General features: G+C 40.6%; 1 protein-coding gene across 7 annotated transcripts in view; it reads right to left on the reverse strand.

Annotated features, from left to right (window-relative positions):
• Positions 1 to 19,938, reverse strand: part of ATP11B (ATPase phospholipid transporting 11B (putative)) — a 192,847-nt gene that overhangs the window by 18,730 nt on the left and 154,179 nt on the right. For all 7 annotated transcript variants that reach the window (XM_077290435.1, XM_077290439.1, XM_077290436.1 and 4 more), the window contains 5 exons: positions 15,431 to 15,490; positions 13,481 to 13,608; positions 11,590 to 11,728; positions 6,812 to 6,877; positions 5,222 to 5,325 (listed from right to left, as the gene is read on the reverse strand). In XM_077290435.1, the coding sequence (XP_077146550.1) occupies positions 5,222 to 5,325; positions 6,812 to 6,877; positions 11,590 to 11,728; positions 13,481 to 13,608; positions 15,431 to 15,490 (497 nt within the window). The remainder of the gene's footprint in view (positions 1 to 5,221; positions 5,326 to 6,811; positions 6,878 to 11,589; positions 11,729 to 13,480; positions 13,609 to 15,430; positions 15,491 to 19,938) is intronic.

Raw genomic sequence — 19,938 nt, forward strand, 5'->3', positions numbered from 1 at the left:
GTTACTATTAAAAGCCTAACTCCATATCCATCCAACAAAAACTGCTGAACTGAAATGTTATGCAAGTTTGTACTGTGATCCGCAATATATAACATGATATATGATAGAAGTTACACTACAGCACATTATTAGGACCCAGAGGAACCCAGAAACACCGAGTGATTGGCTTCTATATAGCAGCGCTTAATCCCCAAGCCATGCTGCTGAGAAGAATGGAGAATAAGGAGAGCCTTCCCATCCTCACTTTCCCAAAAAGGATTCTAGAGTGGAAGAAGGGGGCCAAGAGTGAAACATCATACTCTAAAAGCTGACCGAACCACAAACAAATTGTATATAGGGGCATAACCCTACACAGCACAACCGACCTAGAAATGAACTAAAGAATTATTTGGAATACTCAACTGCTAAAACGTATGGCTAAAATTGAATCGTATACTACGTGAACTGTAGTAATTCTATGCTGTCCCCAAGCCAACATTTAGGCAAAATCTGCCACATGTGATATGGGGGTGAGCATCATGTCATCATGTATGAGTGATAAACTGATTACCAGGAACATGCACAAAAATTGGGAGTCTAGTACAACTACAATTTAATGTAAATTCTTGTTTTAGCCATACTACAATGTATATGCTTGAAAGTCTCGTTATGAAATACTATACCTCTACGAGACATACAGTCTGCAGTGCACAAGTAAAAGTCAGCATTACACAGCGTCCATTCAAGCAATGGTTCGACTGTGTAATTCAGGAGAGGACAGGTTCTCCATTGTGAGACCGTCTTACCAAAACACAAGGGCCCTGAGCAGAGGATCCCAATCTGTAATCTCAATTTCTATACAGGGCATCTAATTAATTTCCCAAGCCAGAAAACTACATCAAGCTTAACCCCTTTACCCCCAAGGGTAGTTTGCAAGTTAATGACCAGGCTAATTTTTACAATTCTGACCACTGTCCCTTTATGAGGTTATAACTCTGGAACGCTTCAACGGATCCTGGTGATTCTGACACTGTTTTCTCGTGACATATTGTACTTCATGATAGTGGTAAAATTTCTTCGATATAACTTGTGTTTATTTGTGAAAAAAATGGAAATTTGGCGAAAATTTTGAAAATGTCGCAATTTTCCAACTTTGAATTTTTATGCCCTTAAATCACAGAGATATGTCACGCAAAAAACTTAATAAGTAACATTTCCCACATGTCTACTTTACATCAGCACAATTTTGGAACCAAAATGTTTTTTTGTTAGGGAGTTATAAGGGTTAAAAGTTGACCAGCAATTTCTCATTTTTACACCACCATTTTTTTTTTTAGGGACCACATCTCATTTGAAGTCATTTTGAGGGGTCTATATGATAGAAAATACCCAAGTGTGACACCATTCTAAAAACTGCACCCCTCAAGGTTCTCAAAACCACATTCAAGAAGTTTATTAACCCTTCAGGTGTTTCACAGGAATTTTTGGAATGTTTAAATAAAAATAAAAATTTAACTTTTTTTCACAAAAAAATTACTTCAGCTCCAATTTGTTTTATTTTACCAAGGGTAACAGGAGAAAATGGACCCCAAAAGTTGTTGTACAATTTGTCCTGAGTATGCTGATACCCCATATGTGGGTGTAAAGCACTGTTTGGGCGCATGGCAGAGCTCGGAAGGAAAGGAGCGCCATTTGACTTTTCAAAGCAAAATTGACAGGAATTGAGATGGGACGCCATGTTGCGTTTGGAGAGCCTCTGATGTGCCTAAACATTGAAACCCCCCACAAGTGACACCATTTTGGAAAGTAAACCCCCTAAGGAACTTATCTAGATGTGTGGTGAGCACTTTGAGCCATTAAGTGATTCACAGGAGTTTATAACGCAGAGCCGTAAAAATAAAAAGTCATATTTTTTCACAAAAATGATCTTTTCGCCCCCCATTTTTTATTTTCCCAAGGGTAAGAGAAGAAATTGGACCCCAAACGTTGTTGTACAATTTGTCCTGAGTACGCTGATACCCCATATGTGGGGGTAAACCACTGTTTGGGCGCATGGCAGAGCTCGGAAGCGAAGGAGCGCCATTTGACTTTTCAATGCAAAATTGACAGGAATTGAGATGGGACGCCATGTTGCGTTTGGAGAGCCACTGATGTGCCTAAACATTGAAACCCCCCCACCACCACACCATTTTGGAAAGTAGACCCCCTAAGGAACTCATCTAGATGTGTTGTGAGAGCTTTGAAACCCCAAGTGTCTCACTACAGTTTATAACGCAGAGCCGTGAAAATAAATTTTTTTTTTTTTTTTCACAAAAATTATTTTTTAGCCCCCAGTTTTGTATTTTTCCAAGGGTAACAGTTGAAATTAGACCCCAAAAGTTGATGTCCAATTTGTCCTGAGTACTTTGATACCCCATATGTGGGGGGGGGGGGGGGGGGGGACCACCGTTTGAGCGCATGGCAGAGCTCGGAAGGGAAGGAACGTCATTTGGAATACAGACTTAGATGGATTGGTCTGCAGGCGTCACATTGCGTTTGCAGAGCCCCTAATGTACCTAAACAGTAGAAACCCCCCACAAGTGACCCCATATTGGAAACTAGACCCCCCAAGGAACTTATCTAGATGTGTTGTGAGAACTTTGAACCCTCCAGTGATTCACTACAGTTTATAACGCAGAGCCGTGAAAATAAAAAATCCTTTCTTTTTTCCACAAAAATTATTTTTTAGCCCCCAGTTTTGTATTTTCCCAAGGGTAACAGGAGAAATTGGACCCCAAAAGTTGTTGTCCAATGTGTCCTGAGTACGCTGATACCCCATATGTTGGGGTAAACCCCTGTTTGGGCGCACGGGAAAGCTCGGAAGGGAAGGAGCAATGTTTTACTTTTTCAACACAGAATTGGCTGGAATTGAGATCGGACGCCATGTCGAGTTTGGAGAGCCCCTGATGTGCCTAAACAGTGGAAACCCCCCAATTATAACTGAAACCCTAATCCAAACACATCCCTAACCCTAATCCCAACGGTAACCCTAACGACACCCCTAGCCCTAATCCCAACCCTATTCTCAACCATAAATGTAATCCAAACCCTAACCCTAACTTTAGCCCCAACCCTAACCCTAGCCCCAAACCTAACTTTAGCCCCAATCCTAACTGTAGCCTTAACCCTAACCCTAATGGGAAAATGGAAATAAATAAATTTTTTTAATTTTTCTGTAACTAAGGGGGTGATGAAGGGGGGTTTGATTTACTTTTATAGCGGGTTTTTTAGCGGATTTTTATGATTGGCAGCCGTCACACACTGAAAGACGCTTTTTATTGCAAAAAATATTTTTTGCGTTACATCATTCTGAGAGCTATAATTTTTCCATATTTTGGTCCACAGAGTCATGTGAGGTCTTGTTTTTACAGGACGAGGTAAACTTTTTGTTGGTAACATTTTCGGACACGTGACATTTTTTGATTGCTTTTTATTCTGATTTTTGTGAGGCAGAATGACCAAAAACCAGCTATTCATGAATTTATTTTGGGGGAGGCGTTTATACCGTTCCGCGTTTGGTAAAATGGATAAAGCAGTTTTATTCTTCGGGTCAGTACGATTACAGCGATATCTCATTTATATAAGTTTTTTATGTTTTGGCGCTTTTATACGATAAAAACTATTTTATAGAAAAAATAATTATTTTGGCATCGCTTTATTCTGAGGACTATAACTTTTTTATTTTTTCTTTGATGAAGCTGTATGGCGGATCGTTTTTTGCGGGACAAGATGATGTTTTCAGCGGTACCATGGTTATTTATATCCGTCTTTTTGATCGCGTGTTATTCCACTTTTTGTTTGGCGGTATGATAATAAAGCGTTTTTTGCCTCGGTTTTTTTTTTTTTTTTTTTTTTACGGTGTTCACTGAAGGGGTTAACTATTGGGACAGTTTTATAGGTCGGGTCGTTACGGACGTGGCGATACTAAATATGTGTACTTTTATTGTTTTTTTATTTAGATAAAGAAATGTATTTATAGGAACAATATATATTGTTTTTTTGGGGGGGATTCTTTTTTTTACACATTGAATATATATATTTTTTTTTACACTATAACATTGCTCCAGGGGGGCATCATGTTATAGTGTAAGATCGCTGATATGACACTTTGCTGTGCACTGTGTCAGATCGGCAATCTGACGTGCACAGCTCCAGGCTTCCCGACACCTGCTCTGAGCAGGCGCTGTGAAGCCACCTCCCGGCAGGACCCGGATGCCGCAGCCATTTTGGATCCGAGCCTGCTGCAGCGAGGAGGAGGTAAGAGACCCTCGGAGCAACGCGATCACATCGCGTTGCTCCGGGGGTCTCAGGGAAGCACGCAGGGAGCCCCCTCCCTGCGCGATGCTTCCCTATACCGCCGGAACACTGCAATCATGTTTGATCGCAGTGTGCCGGGGGTTAATGTGCTGGGGGCGGTCCGTGACCGCTCCTGGCACATAGTGCCGGATGTCAGCTACGATAGTCAGCTGACACCCGGCCGCGCTCCCCCCGTGAGCGCGGCCGATCGCATATGACGTACTATCCCGTCGGTGGTCATACAGGCCCACCTCGACGGGATAGTACGTCTAATGTCAGAAAGGGGTTAAAGCGTCACCGTCGTTTTCATTTCATAAATCAATAGCACACACAAAAATAAGAAACTGTGTAATATATCTTATCAGAGAACTCTGCTTTCTTATCTGCCAGAACGTATCAATTATTATCAAAATTCCCAAAGTCTGTATTCAGTGAGGGCTTTCCCATTACTGAGAGAGGGGATGACACCAGCTACTGATGAGTCTATGTAGAGGAGAGGAGGCGTTAAAGACAGAGCTCACTCTCCTGTCTACCTAGACTCATCAGTAGCTGGTGTCATCTCCTCTCTCAGTAATGGGAAAGTCCTCACTGAATACAGATTTTACCTCAGAATTGAGAATTTTGATAATTGATACATTCTAGCAGAGAAAGGAGCACATTTGTCCAATAAGAAATATCACACAGTGTCTTATTTTCATGTGTGCTATTGATTTATGAAATAAAAATTAAAACAATGGTTACTCTTTGAATAATGTTTTTTCAGTTACCATTGTCACACTTCGGACCATGAAGTGTGCCTTCTATAGGAAACCTGCTACTTACATAATTTTTTTCTAGCAGGATTACTGGATTGTGAAATGTGTAATAATAAATGCCATTTGCAGTTCAACAGAGATGCTGCTCTTACCAGATAATTCCACCATAAAACAGTGAAAAGATGAAATAAAATGCAATGGAACCCCAAGTGACAAAATGATTTATCCAGGTCCAGAACTGGGTTTCTAGGGCCATCTGTAGAGAAACAAAAGCAATCTGTTGGTGTTTCCTCATTAATATTAGGCTTTCACATAACAAGAAGCACAGTTGGAAATTTTCTGTTTTACTTCTGTATTGTTCTTAAAAGGGAACCTGTCATGTCCACAAATGCTATTAACCTAAAAGACATTGGGGTAAAAATGCAGATTATTAGGGTTTAAATGTTGTCTGACCAGCTTACTGAAAAAGTGGCTCGGGGGGGGGAAACTAACTTGGCTCTTCCCAGGAGCCGCTGGTTCTGAGCCAGAGACTGCCGCAGCAGCTTCAGTCACCGCTCACTATCCTACGTGCGGTGGCCATAAACACACCTGGCACTCTGACCACTTGCTCAGTTCTGAGTGAGCTGTCAATTAAAGTGCCAGGATGTCTTTACAGAGACAGCACACAGTATAGTGAGCGGTGACAGTGGCCACTCTGGCACACCTCTATTAGGGCTCCTGGGAGGAATAAAGTTAATTTCCTCCCAGTAGATGCCCTTTCAGAGAGTTGGCCGGCCAACAATGCAACGCCATTAACCAGCTGATTAACCCTATGTCTGCAGGTTAATAGCATTTGGGGGACATGACAGGTTCCCTTTCATTACTTGAAGCAAATCTGTTGCTAGATTTTACAATTCAAACTGTAAACATTATTGAATAGATTTTAGATCTGGTGAGGCTGGTGTACTTGCTCACTGAACAGCATAAAAACAGGATACCTTTATCGTATGAGACTGTATGATTTTAGTGCCAAAAGACATATAAGGGCTCGCTTGTGTGTGGCCAATTTTCATTGGTACTGTTTCGGAGTACAAATATTTATTAAAATTATTGAGAGGCGAGATGCGAAAAAAAAAAAAAAGCAATGCATTAATCTAGTAACATGTGCCTCCATCAGGAGCCATTTTTGCACAAAAGTACTAGTCAGTTTAGGTGGAAACATGCACTAACAAGACAAATTGACAAACCCCTTTAATCTAAGCTGCTAAATGATATGTATGGCTTTTCAACCATTTTTATTGTTCCAATAAGTCTAAAGCTTAAAAAAAAGTGCAAATATTTTGAGAAAAAAAATATATGACTGTGTGTCTATAGCTAACAAATATATTTGTATGTCCTATATGTATCCATGGTCACAGACTACAAAAAAAACATGGATAGTCTGATTAGAATCAATACCAATTTTTTCCCTAGGGATATAGTAAAGCAGTAAGAAAATAATATAAGCAAAAGGGATTTGCAAATTTAATTCATAGAAATGTCTGGAGTACAGATAAAACACATGCAGACTGCAAAAAAAACAAACAACTAATTTGTATATCCTCTGCTTCAGTTTGAAAGTCACTACAAATAAAATGATCTGGTCAATATAGGTGTAAGTAAAGGATCTCAAATGTTGCTCAGCATTTTAAGCATATTTATACTGTGAAATCTGATTCAGTGGGTCTGTCATAGTTGTAAAAAACTGAAGTTTGTGAACTCACCTTCATTGTAACTGTTAAAACCATAACTGTAAACACCAAAGTGCCAAATGTCCAGTTTCCAAACATCTAAACAGGAACATAACATAGTATTACATTAGTATTCATGCGCGTCTATGCAAATAGCAGCTCACTGACCAAATTCTTTTAATGGGAACCTGTCATGTCATTTTTAGCACTTAAACTGTCCCTAGTATGTTTTTAGTGATGCAATGTGCATAACTAACATGATTTTTTCATTAAAAATGGCGCAATAATCATGTACAAAAAGCACTTTATATACTTAGATCATACCTGCTGATTTAGTTATAGGGGGGTGTGCTTCATTTTGTTCAGTCATGGTTATTGCCGACCACGCAATGTGAATGATGTTCACTGGGTTGTGCCGACGTCATTCGAATCCGCCTTGAAATCTTGTGCTTACGCAGTATCAATAGGGGAGCCGCACTTGCGCTGTGATGAGCGGCTCCGGCTGCACACAGTCAGTGAAGCTGTGTACTACAGTCCGTGTGCATGCACGGGAAGCCGCTCGTCACGGCGCATGCACGGCTCCCCGATCAACACTGCGGAAGCGTGGCTCCACGACACACTGCACAAGCGTGGGATTTTAAAGCCGATTCAAGTGAACCCCAGGAACATCATTCAAATTACATGGTCGGTGACATCCGTGACTGAATGAAATGAAGCACACCCCTATGACTAAATGAGCAGGTATGATCTGACTACATAAAGTGCTTTTTGCACATGATTACAGCGCCGTTCTTAATGAAAAAAACGTGTTCGTGATGCACATTGCATCACCACAATACACTGGGGACAGTTTAGATGCTAAAAATGATACAGCAGGTTCCCTTTAATTATTTTAAAAAGTTGTCCACTACTAGGACAACCCTTTCTTGATCTAAATGTTTGGCCCTGATAAAATGAAAAAAGCTGATGCTCTCCTACCATGCCGGCACCTTTCCAGCAGCACCCAATCAGTGCTGGCATCACTGTCCCCGCCTTTGGACAAACTGAACATGAAGAGGCCGTCAGAGATCAGCTGTAGCCCGGATTTCCTCTTCAGGATCAATTCGACTGAAGGCAGGGACAGTGACGGCAGCGCTGATTGGGGGCCAGGCTCACGTGTCACAATAACTGCATGGGAGCCCTGGGGAGAGCGAATGGGGACATCACTGAAACCGCACCGGTACGGGAGGAGAGTAGTTGTTTTTTTTTTTGCTTTAATTGGGACCAAGCGTGGGGTGCGAGAATGAGTTGTCCTAGTAGTGGACATCCCCTTTAAACATAAACAATAAAAAATAAATTTTTGACCAATGTTTAGGGATAAAACAAACAAATCTGAAATTACAATCTAGTTCTCTCACATCGCATGTTACTTTACCTATTGAAATTATTGAAATTGCAACACTAAGAAGAAAACGTAGTAGAATTATGAAAATCACAGGATCAAAACACATGTCAGGGATCTGCCAATGATAAAAAATGGAAGCAAAATTTTCAAAACATCTTGATTTATTCAATATTGATATGAGGATTACACGCAGAAACAACTGCACTTACAAGTCTTGTCTGCTATAAATAAGGTGATTACTGATTGTAGGAGGAAAGTTCCGCCACACTGAATGCACTTGGGCAAATCATTAAGAGCAGATGCTAGCATCTACCTTTGTAATTGCGACCACTGATGTCCCAAATGTGCTTGATGGCAGACAAGTCCGCAGATGCTGCAGGCCATGGTAGCATTTTAGGCCATGCAGGCTGATGACAATATAAAGTGCAACATATGGTCTGGCATTGCGCTGAGTAACGACTTCTGGGACACTTTGGAGAAATCGCTGTAACACTGGTGGTTCCATCACCAAATAGATGTAATGTTGAGCTGTTAGTGTAACTGGCATGAAGACTAATGAGGTCCGGCTACAGTAAATCATGCCACCCCACATCATAAACTCAGGATTAAGAATGGTGTGACGCTGCTCACGTGGTCTCCAAATGGAGACCGGAGTCTGGAATAGAGCAACGAGTCCTGCTTTTGTCTTGGGCACAATGACAACTGCAGATTGGTCTGGAGACCACGTTGGCAACCCCAAGTAGAGTACTCCAAGAGGGAATATCAACTAGTCGTCATTCCAGGTGTTTAATGAGTAACTGGTCCATGTAACTTTGTCAAGGGAAATTTGAGTTATCTACATCACAGTACTTTAAATGTTAGAAATTTATAGAGGATGTCCAGGACTTAAAAAAAAAAAAAAACATGTAGTTGCTAACATAGGCAGCTCCCATCTACCCAATTGGGTGATGCTGATTGACAGCCAGCTCTCCCTGGCCTAATTGGGGGAAGCTGGCTGTCAATCAGCATGACATCAGTAGTCCCGCCTTGTCAACAGGTAGAGAAACCGCTGCTCTGTGGGCAGGGAGTAGCTGAATCTCCGGCAGGAGTGGTCAATGACCAGCTCCGAGGAACAACAGACAGGTAGTTTTTTTTGTTTTAAGTCCAGGATACCCTCTTTATAGAATAATGGTTGTCCACCACCCGATGCTAATAGCATATAATGATCTATAACACCATTACTGCTAAGCTATTCCTCCTACAATGATCCGCTTACCAGTTGCCTGTTAGGCTTCAGTATCTGATGACATGCATAGCATGGAAAGGAGGAAAAAGGAAGAGAAGTAGAGCCAAGAGGTAAAGCATGAGAACAGCATAGAGGTGAACAATTGAGTGGAGGCTTTCTAGTTGATATTGTCACTTTCCAGAAGCGGGACATTCACTCGAGAAGTTATTACATCTTTCTAGCACAAAGTAATATCACAGAATAGCAAATGGCTAATGCTTAAATGTCTACCTCTGTAAACGCTCTTTTGCTAAATTATTATTTTTGCACGATACAACTTTGCAAATAGCCTTGATTAAAAAACCTATTAACGGTTGTCTGTAACTCCCACACAGAGCTGTTCCACGGTAACATACTACAAAAGTCACCATGAGAAGTCTGCCTCGTGTTACTTTCCTCCTCTGCAGGTAAGCCAGGAGCTATGGGGTTAGGGCCTTATACTGTAACAACTGCTGACTGACAATGTGGCATGTCAGTTGGCACGCAATACACTTCCATTTTCATGTGGCGATTATAGTGAATGTGCAAGTTGCATGGAGAGGAGTAGTTTGTCTCCATACAGATAGCATTACAATTGCAGTTTACAAGGTGGAATGGGCTTCTGACAAAATGATAATTTTTATGCCCACATGAAGGATGAGATCAATGAGAAATGAGCTATGATCACTGGAAACAAAGTTCTCATGAAAGTTTGTCCAGCTGATAACTGGTCCATGTAAAATGGCCTTTAGATGCAAAAAAGTAACCTCAACAATAAGTGTGACCAACAATAAGTGCAAAGAGATTTTTTTTTAACAAAAGTAACCTGCACCAGAGAAATAAAACTTGCTTGAAACAACTACATTTGCTTTGAAAAAAAAAAAAGGAAATGGATCAGCAAACTGAATTTCAATAAAAAAATTCTTCTTTATTTCATGCTTTTAAAAAAATTAGTCCATGTAGCATTCGTACACGTTTCTGGCTGTAGCCTTTAGTCATAGAATATAGACATTTACTTTGGTCTGCTGTTTTACGAGAAATAGTACAACACTTCTCTGACGTCTTTGTTTAGGATTGCAACTCGTTCCTCTTCAAGTAAATGGAGCGGAGCTGCAATACTAAACAAAGGAAAGTGGCAGTGTTTCTGGTGGAAAATAAAAGACCATCGTAGCCAATCCTGGACAACTATATATATGTTATGTCCATATATAAAGTATATATATTGCACCAGGAGTGAAAACCATACAAAAAAACCATGATGCACACCCAAAAAAATAGAGAAAACCTTACACTGACTACAGTTAGCGGTACCTCCCATGAGAAGGCAAATCTAATGGTGTAGAAAGCCAGGTGGGATGTACCTAAATTCCGGTATCCACTGTCTTAACATTTTTAATCCTCTAATTTATACAGATGGTAAAGAGGATATCTAACCAGAGTTTTTAATCTATACTAAGAACCTTCTCCAATTCCTGATGCTTCACTGATTCTGGAACAGTTTTTCTTTTTTTTGAGCCCTTCTGTTCCAAAGTTATGCCCCTGTTGATAAAAGATACAAATTGTACCTTCAAACAACTAGGAGTAAACCACAGAACGTCTGTCAAAAGAAGAGAAAATTGACCACAAAGAAGTTCTCTCGGTGTATGTCCAGCTGGCTCAAAGCATAATGTGCATCTTTATTAAACTACAACATTAATAGGTGCTGGATAGCGTTAATTAATACAGCTACAGGTGGGAGCAGCGAGGTACGCCGAACATTACCATTCTTATCTAAATCTCCTGCTCATCAACAGACCACACTGGATCCGGACAAGGGTTGGTCTCTCAAACCAGTATAGATGTTGTGTTCTCAACACCAGTAGGCAAGAAGAAGCACTTCCCAAAATAGGATCACCTAAAATGTGATTGGATGCTTGCCCTATGTAGCGTCATTTTCTATTTTTTAATTCAGAACAAGCTGTAGTAAGTCACCAACATTGAATTTCATCAGCGTATCTAACTGTACATTCCATTAGCTTGTCAAATGTTTATGTTATTAAAAATACTACCTTGCTTTTTGTTCTATCAAAAACCTCTAACGTGTGAGAGCTTACAAATAATGTTTGTTCTTAATCCAGTTATTCAAACACTATTACTACTATTATTACTATAACTATTATTAACTATTCACAATCTAATACATACCTGACCATTTCCAAGGAGAGATGCATCTTTACCCATAAGAAAGTATGACCCAAAAAAGAAAATAAAGGCATGCCCAAAGCCTAGAAAGGTCCAGTAAAGGAACGGTTTAAAACCGAGAAGGGCATTTTTGCTAATGTCTCTGTAGAAACAATGAACATATGCATTATAAATAGATTTAGTACCTTGAAAACACAAAATGTATCACACCAACGATGTCACCATCATCTAATAAACGCTGTACACATTATCAATTAAAATATTATTTCAGTATTGTCTTTTTACCTACTAATGCTCTCCACATGTATCTTACCCATTGGAATGACGACACTGCTCTGTGTTCACTGACTAGCACTTCCTACATTACATGGAGTATCACCTATAGCCAGCTGGTGCTTTTCCTCTTTCATGTTTCGAGTTTTCACTATGGACACTATTTTTTATTCTTTTTTTTTTTACTCTCTGTGTACTTTGGATTTTCTTTGTTAAATAAATTATTTTTTATTTTACTTGTGGGGTTCATGACCTCATGTGTTTGTAGGATTTGGACATCTTTGGGAGTCTTCTACATGTATTTTCATGATTTGTAGAGAGCTATGATTAATTTGTGTTTGGTTAGTCTAAAAAGGTGGACATTTTCAATTAAGATATAAAATGGCATTCTTCTGCCATGTATGTGATGAACACTACACATGCATTGGGCGATGCTTATTCATATAGGCCATTTTTAAATAATGCAGATTTCTCCTTGCTGGTCTTAAAATATGCCAGATTTACTATATTGGTTCATGCGTGATAATCTTGGCCTTTATTTATTAAGAGTGTTCTTTATTATTTAGGTCATAGGTCACCTCCTTCCCTTTGATGTGGGCTCCTGTGCTGAGCCGGCAACTTTTCATGCACGTGACATCTGATTTGATCACAGCTGACTAACAACAGACGGAGAAATACTCTCAGATGTTGTAAATCACCTGCACTATGTAAAACTCATCCAGCACTCCCCTGCAGACAGACAAACAGCAGAAATGCTATATTTGAGAATAGGACAGGCCTTGGGTCCCACAGATCAGTTTTTAAAAATGATGTGTGTATGGATGACAGCACACGGATGGTGAATGGAGCCTTAATTATATAACGAGCACATTTCCATTAAAGGGAACCTGACACTAGGTTTGGCTGATAAGAGATACGGCCATCACCTTTCAGGGCTGATATAGAGCATTCGATAATGCTGTATATAAGCCCCAACCCGCCCTGTAAGAGAAGAAAAATAACTTTTACTATACTCACCTGTGGGTTAGTCTGGTCCGATAGGCGTCGCTGGTCTTGGTCCGGCGCTTCCCTTCTTCTTGCGATGCCGTCCTCCTGCTTGCTTCATGTGGATGACGCGTCTCCTCGGCACCGCGCTCCTGCGCAGTCGTACTTCTCTGCTCCGTCGAGGGCAGAGCAAACTACTGCAGTGCGCAGGAGCCGGGAAAGGTCAAAGAGCCCCTGCACATGCGCACTGCAGTACCATTGCTCTGCCCTCGACAGGGCAGAGAAGTACGCCTGCGCAGGAGCGCTGTGCCGAGGACACTGTGTGGATGATGCAGGGACGCGCCATCCACATGAAGCAAGCAGGAGGACGGGGATCGTAAGAAGATGGGAGGTGCCGGGCCAAGACCAGCGACGCCCAACGGACCGGACCGCTCCGCAGGCGAGTATAATAAAAGTTATTTTTCTTCTCTTACAGGTCTGGTTGGGGGAAGATATACAGCATTATAGAATGCTGTATATCAGCCATGAAAGGTGATGACCGTATCTTATATTGGCCAAACCTAGTGACAGGGTCACTTTAAATAGCCTTTAAACTGTAAAGCATTCTTCAATATGTTTTTATTATTAAGCTACTCACCTATAGAGACCAGGTTTGGTGTGTAACACATGTGGATGCACATGTTGTTCAAACAGACTGTACATCAGAATAGGTAAAGAAGTGAAACAAATATTGTACAAAGTCAGATACACACTGTCATACAGTGTCTGTAAAGGAAACAAGAAATTAGAACTGTGCTAGTAACGTGCATGGATTAGAAAAGGCTACCAAAAAGCGACATCAGATTACATAGTACCTCTCATGTTAAAAAAACTCAGCGTTTTGAAGCTGCCCGGCGCTGAGCGCCCTGATGTTGTGAGAGAAAGAACTTTATTCCTGCAGGCAGCCTTGGGCCTTCAGACAAGGGTCGTCTGAGGCTGCCGGTTCCCAGCAAAGAAGCTCTCAGTGCGAGTGCCGGGCAGCTTCAGAATGCTAGTAACCTGAAGATTAACTTCATACCTGCAGGTTAATAACCGTTAATTGTTTTCCCTTTAAAAGGGAATCTGTCAGTAGGTTCAACTCTTCTAAGAATAAAATGATACAGTACCTTGATATCCATGATCTGATATTTTCTGAAGAAATTAATATTTTTGGTACTCCCTATAAAATCAGTTTCTCGATAGTCTTCATCGGAGGACACAGAGAACCATGGGATGTCGAAAGCTGTCCCTTATATTGTTACCACCAAATTCTCTACTCTTGCTCCAGCCGAAAACTGTTGCCTGAAAAATCTTCCTGCTAAGACTTGCATCTAAAGAAGCAAAGGTGTGGACCCTAAAATAGCTGCTTTACAGAGTTGCAGGACCGATGCATGGCGACAAACCGCCTAGAAAGCCCCCACCACTCTCATAGAGTGCGCTCTAACCATAAAAGGAGGCACCCTGGCCTTCGCCTTATATGCCTGAACGATGGTTGTTATAATCTATCGAGCAATAGTTGCCTTAGAGGTGGCCAGGCCCCTGCAAGGGCAGTGTGGTATGACAAACAAGGAATCAGATCGTTTACATGGAGCGGTGGTTGATAAATAACACTGTACAGCCATGATAACATTTAATTTGTGCCGAGCCTTCTTGATTGGATGAAAAGGTAAAGGACAAAAAAAGAAGGCAAGACAATGTTCTTGTTAAGGTGGAAAGGCTAAAACACCGTGGGGAGGAAGGACAGAACAGGTCACAACACTAACTTATCCTGGTGCAGGATAAGGTAAGGAGCTCGACAAGAAACAGCAGCAAGCACCGATAATCTCCTAATAGAGGTGATAGCTGTAAGGAAAGCTACCTTATAATTATGATGAAGAGCAGAAATATCTCTGAGGGGCTCAAATGTTGGAGACTAAAGAGCCTCAAAGACTAGATTAAGGTCCCACGGATCAAGGCAGATAGCGTGGCCTAGTGTGCACTTCCCCAGAAGAAAGGTCCTAACCGGAGGTCTAGAGGCCACATCTCTCTGAAATAAAACAGCCAAGGTGGACACCTGTCTCTTGAGAGAACTAAGCACCAACCTGGACTCTAACCCCGACTACAAGAAGGAGAGCAGTCCAGGCAGAGAAAAGGAAATTGGCGAATTTGAAGAAGACTCACCCTAGCAAAAGTAGGTCTTTCAAGAGCGGTGATAAATGCGCAGCGAGGAAGGCTTCCGTGCCCAGATCATGGTTTGGACGACCGATTCTGACAAACCCTCTGCTCTAAGAATCGCAGCAGGGAGATCTTTATCAGGCCGAAAGATCTTAAAAGCTCATTTACATATTAGGAAAACATGAATTCCTCTGGAATAAGATATCGGATGACAGATATCAAGGTATCAGCTTATTCAACTTGCTATGACCTTTATGTCCATATAGACGGCTTAGGAAAGTTTATCCTACTAACGAATACCCTTAAATATTAAACTGTAATAATTAGCTGAAAAAGTATTTAGGCTGTGTAATATTTTGTTATAACCTAAGGGAGTGACAACTGAAAATTAGAATAATTTTAACAGGGAACTTACTTGCTGAGAAAATAAACAAAAGAACTGATACAAAAATTGTGGCGTGATAAAACACACATTCTGAAAGAGAAAAAGGACACTGTTAACTGAAAGTAATACAAACTGAATTCAATTAGGAAAAACACATATAGTACCCCAAAAAACACATAGTGCAAATGTTTGAGAAGGTTATTGAGTCAGTGCAGAGAGACCATTTACAGCAATTAACAACGGACCACTGTGACTGGTCCTTTCTCTGCTTGCTAAGGTGCCACCCGCAGCAGTTGGTACAGATACAACTAGAAACACACTGGCAACTCAAGAAGGAATGTTTCAGCAGAAAATAACTGAGTAAATCAGGTTTTTTATGACAAATCTATTTCCTTTTTTTTTTTATTTTAAAAAGAGTAACCGTCATTTTAATTATTTCATAAATCATAAAAACTACACATGAAAATAACAAATATTGTAATAAATCTACTGCTCCTTTCTCCTCCTGCACGGATGGCTCATTTCAGAAATTTGATATTTTTAAATTTTCTTTCACTTGCTTATATAGCGCCAATAATGTCCACAGCACTTTACAGACACCACCACCACCAGGGGAATTTGCATTGTGAGCCACGTCTGTCTTTGGAGTGTGGGAGGAAACCAGAGAACCTGGAGGAAACACATAGATACAAACTCCTTGCTGTTGTTGTCCTTGGTGGGTTTTGAACCCAGGGATCAAGTGCTGCAAAGCTGCAGTGCTAACCACTGAGCCACCGTGCTGCCCCTAATTCACAAAGTAATATCTGTATTGAATGAAGACAGATGCTTACGTTACTGAGAATACAGATGCCAGTTGGTACTAATCAGACTTTACAAACAATTTTATAAGCAGCAATCACCATCTCCTATTTCAATAATGTAAAAATCTGTCTTCACTCAACACATATTTTACCCGTGAATTGTCTCGTCAGAGAAGAATAGGACTCTAGCGTCAAGAATTAGAAGTAACAATCCTACAAGTCAATATCGACCCTTTAACCCCTTCACGACCTTGGGGTTTTCTGCTTTTGTGTTTTTTGCTCCCCTATTTTATTTTTTGGTCAATGTGGCCGTGTGAGGGCTTTTTTTTGCGGGACGAGTTGTACTTTATGAACTACATCATTGGTTTTACCATATCGTGTACTGGAAAACGGGCAAAAAATTCAAAGTGCGGTGAAATTGAAAAAAAAAAAAAAAAAAAGTGCAATTCCACAATTTTTGTTTTTTTAACCATGCTCAATAAATGCTAAAACTGACCTGCCATTATGATTCTCCAGGTCTTTATACGTACACCGATACCAAACATGTATAGGTTCTGTTTTATTTAAGTGGTGAAAAAAAATCCAAGCGCCATTTTTCAAAACTTGTAGCATCTTCATTTTTTGGGATCTGGGGTCGGGCGAGAGCTTATTTTTTGTGTGCTGAGCTGACTGTTTTATCGATACCATTTTGATGTAGATATGATGTTTTGATCGCCCGTTATTGCACTTTATTGCAATGTTGCGGCAGCAAAAAAATATATAATTCTGGCATTTTGATTTTTTCTCTCATTACGCTGTTTACCGATCTGATTAATTCCATTTATATTTTGATAGATCGGGCGTTTATGAAAGCGACGATACCAAATATGTGTATTTTTTATGGTTTTATTTTGAATAGGGCAAATTTTTTTTTTTTTTACTTTTTCACTGGCTTCAATAATCTCTATGGGAGACTAGAATAGGCGATCATCTGAGAGCCTGTGCTACACAGGCCCTGCTATGTGTAGCTAAAATGCTCATAGCAATCCGGCAATAGCCACAGAGGTCTCCTGCAGACCCCGGGTTGTAATGCCAACCCATTGGTGACCTACGGTCTTTTTACACGGGCGCAGTTGGGCGGGCTTCGACACGCTTTCGAGGTGGACAGCAGCATTTAACATGTTAACAGCGCTGGAACCTGCATGGAGTGCGGAGACACGACCTCCTGTGACGTGTATATATAGGTCATAGGTTGTGAAGGGGTCAACGAGCCTTGCATTATGACTTAGGATAAGTTTCCTCATACCGGAAAGTCAGACCTGGCTTGTCACTCTCCACAAGGAGAAACTTTACTCATTAGACCCCTAAACTGAAAATTTTGAAAATGAAATTATCAGTCCTTGTAGAGAAAGAAGCAGATTGCTGTGATAAGTGATATTACAAAGTTGCCTGTTTTCATGTGTACTATTGATGTATGAAATAAAAATTAAAACCACGGTTACTCTTTAATTCAGTGGCTACTAAAAACAAAAATCTTGCAATTTTCACTCTGGCCAATCAGCCCAGTGTTAGAGTGCCAATTCCTGTACTCCTAATGGACATCAACAGAAACAGATGGACTAAGACCTAATTTATTTGTATAGAAATGCTATCTGAACATGTTTTAGGTATGCCAAAAGTTGTAAAGGGCGTTAGCTGGGACAGTGCCCATTGTCAATGTTTGAACCTGTGCTATTTAAACAAGAAAGGTTATAGCCCAAGGCAGGGTAAATATCATATTTTCACAAAGTAGAAATGAAAACCAAAAGAAGAAATTGTGCTGGGAAGCAATTCAATAAAAATAGTATAAGGTAAATCTTTATTAGTTACAATAAATACAGATATTTGGAAAGTGGGTGAGCAAAAAATGTTAAGAAATACCTATTCAAAACATGGTATTCAGAAAATGAAGTGAACAGTACCCGAATACCTAATCATGTTTCACTAATGCTTCATCATCCTTATAACTAATAAAGATTTATACTACTTATATTGAATTGCTCCCCAGCACAAATTCTTCATTGATTTTCCTGTGCTATTTACTATACACAAAAATGTCATAGTAATCCTGCCTTTAAATAAAATTGAGAATCATGAAAAGTGTAAGTTTTTTTTTTTTTTTTAAATATATGGAGACCCGAAGACCCCTTCGCTGCCACATTGGTAATCTCTTATGAGGCACATGTTGAGCTTTAGGCTATGTGAACACGATGCGGATTAGCAGTGCATTTTTCCACGCAGAAACGCTGCAGATCCGCACTGTGAATTACAGTACAATGTAAATCAATGGGAAAAAAAAAAGCTGTGCAGATGGTGCGGAAAAATCAGCGCGGAAACGCTGCGGATTTAAAACAAGTGCATGTCACTTCTTTTGTGCCGATCTACAGCATTTCTGTACCCTTCCATTCTAGAAATCCACAGTGGTAAAAACCGCAGAAAATCCAAATCAATTCCGCATAAAAACCGCACAAAATCCACGGCAAATCTGCACCTGCGGTTTCTGCAAGGAGATGCGGAAAATTCTGCACCCCATTCCGCAATGTGTGCACATAGCCTTAAGGCCATGTTCACACTTTGCGGTTTTTACCGCGGAACCACCGCGATTTTGATGCTGCAGGTCCGCAGCAGTTTCCATAGCGTTTCCATTTACATGTAAACCCTATGGAAACCGCAAACCACTGTGCACATGCTGCGGGAAAAACCGCGCAGAAACGCAGCGATTTAAAACCCGCAGCATGTCACTTCTTTGTGCAGAATCGCTGCGATTCTGCACCCATAGGAATGCATTGAACCGCTTACTTCCCGCATGGGGCTGTGCCCACGTTGCGGGAAGTAAGCGGATAATGTGCGGGTGGTACCCGGGGTGGAGGAGAGGAGACTCTCCTCCAGGCCCTGGGAACCATATTTGGGGTAAAAAAAGAATAAAAATAAAAAATCATGTTATACTCACCTCTCAGCGCTGCACGCGGCCGGCCGGTCAGAGTTTCTGTGCGAACAGGACCTGCGGTGACGTCGCTGGCACATGACTGACGTCACGAAGGGTCCTTCTCGCACATCATCTTTGGAACCGGACCGCCGGGTGCAGCGCCGAGGAGATCCGGACATCAGAGGGTGAGTATAACCAATTTTTATTATTTTTAACATTACTATTGATGCTGCATATTGCTGCATATGCAGCATCAATAGTATAGGCGGAAACCAGCAGCGGAAACCGCGGAACAAACCGCGATAAATCTGCAGGGAGAACCCGCAGAGGTCACCCGCAAAGTGTGAACATGGCCTAAAGGAGTCAAGATTTTCACTATATACTACAATGTGGTATTGCAACAAAGTAAAAGCGATCAGACCGCTGCATGTTCATATCCCTTAAGGTGACTAAAAAAAAAAAAAATAAAGCGCAGAAAATAAAAATGAAATCTAAAAAAATAATAAAAATAAAATAAATAAAATACAAAATATATATGAGTCACCCTTTTTTACCATTTTTTTTTAATTACATAAAAAGGAATAACCATATTTGGTATCGCTGTGTCCTTAAAAGTTTGGTCCATTGAAATATAAATTTAAATGACCCATACAGTAAATGTAGTAAAAACAAAAAAATCTCAACTATAGAATTTAGCTTTTTGGGGCACCACAAATTAAAAAACAAAAAAAACAAGAAGAAGAAGAAGAAGAAGAAGAAGAAGAAATTAAAACCTTGTGTTTACCGCAAAATGA

This window comes from Ranitomeya variabilis, chromosome 2 (genome assembly GCF_051348905.1).
Source record: "Ranitomeya variabilis isolate aRanVar5 chromosome 2, aRanVar5.hap1, whole genome shotgun sequence".
In the NCBI taxonomy this organism is placed as follows: Eukaryota; Metazoa; Chordata; class Amphibia; order Anura; family Dendrobatidae; genus Ranitomeya; species Ranitomeya variabilis.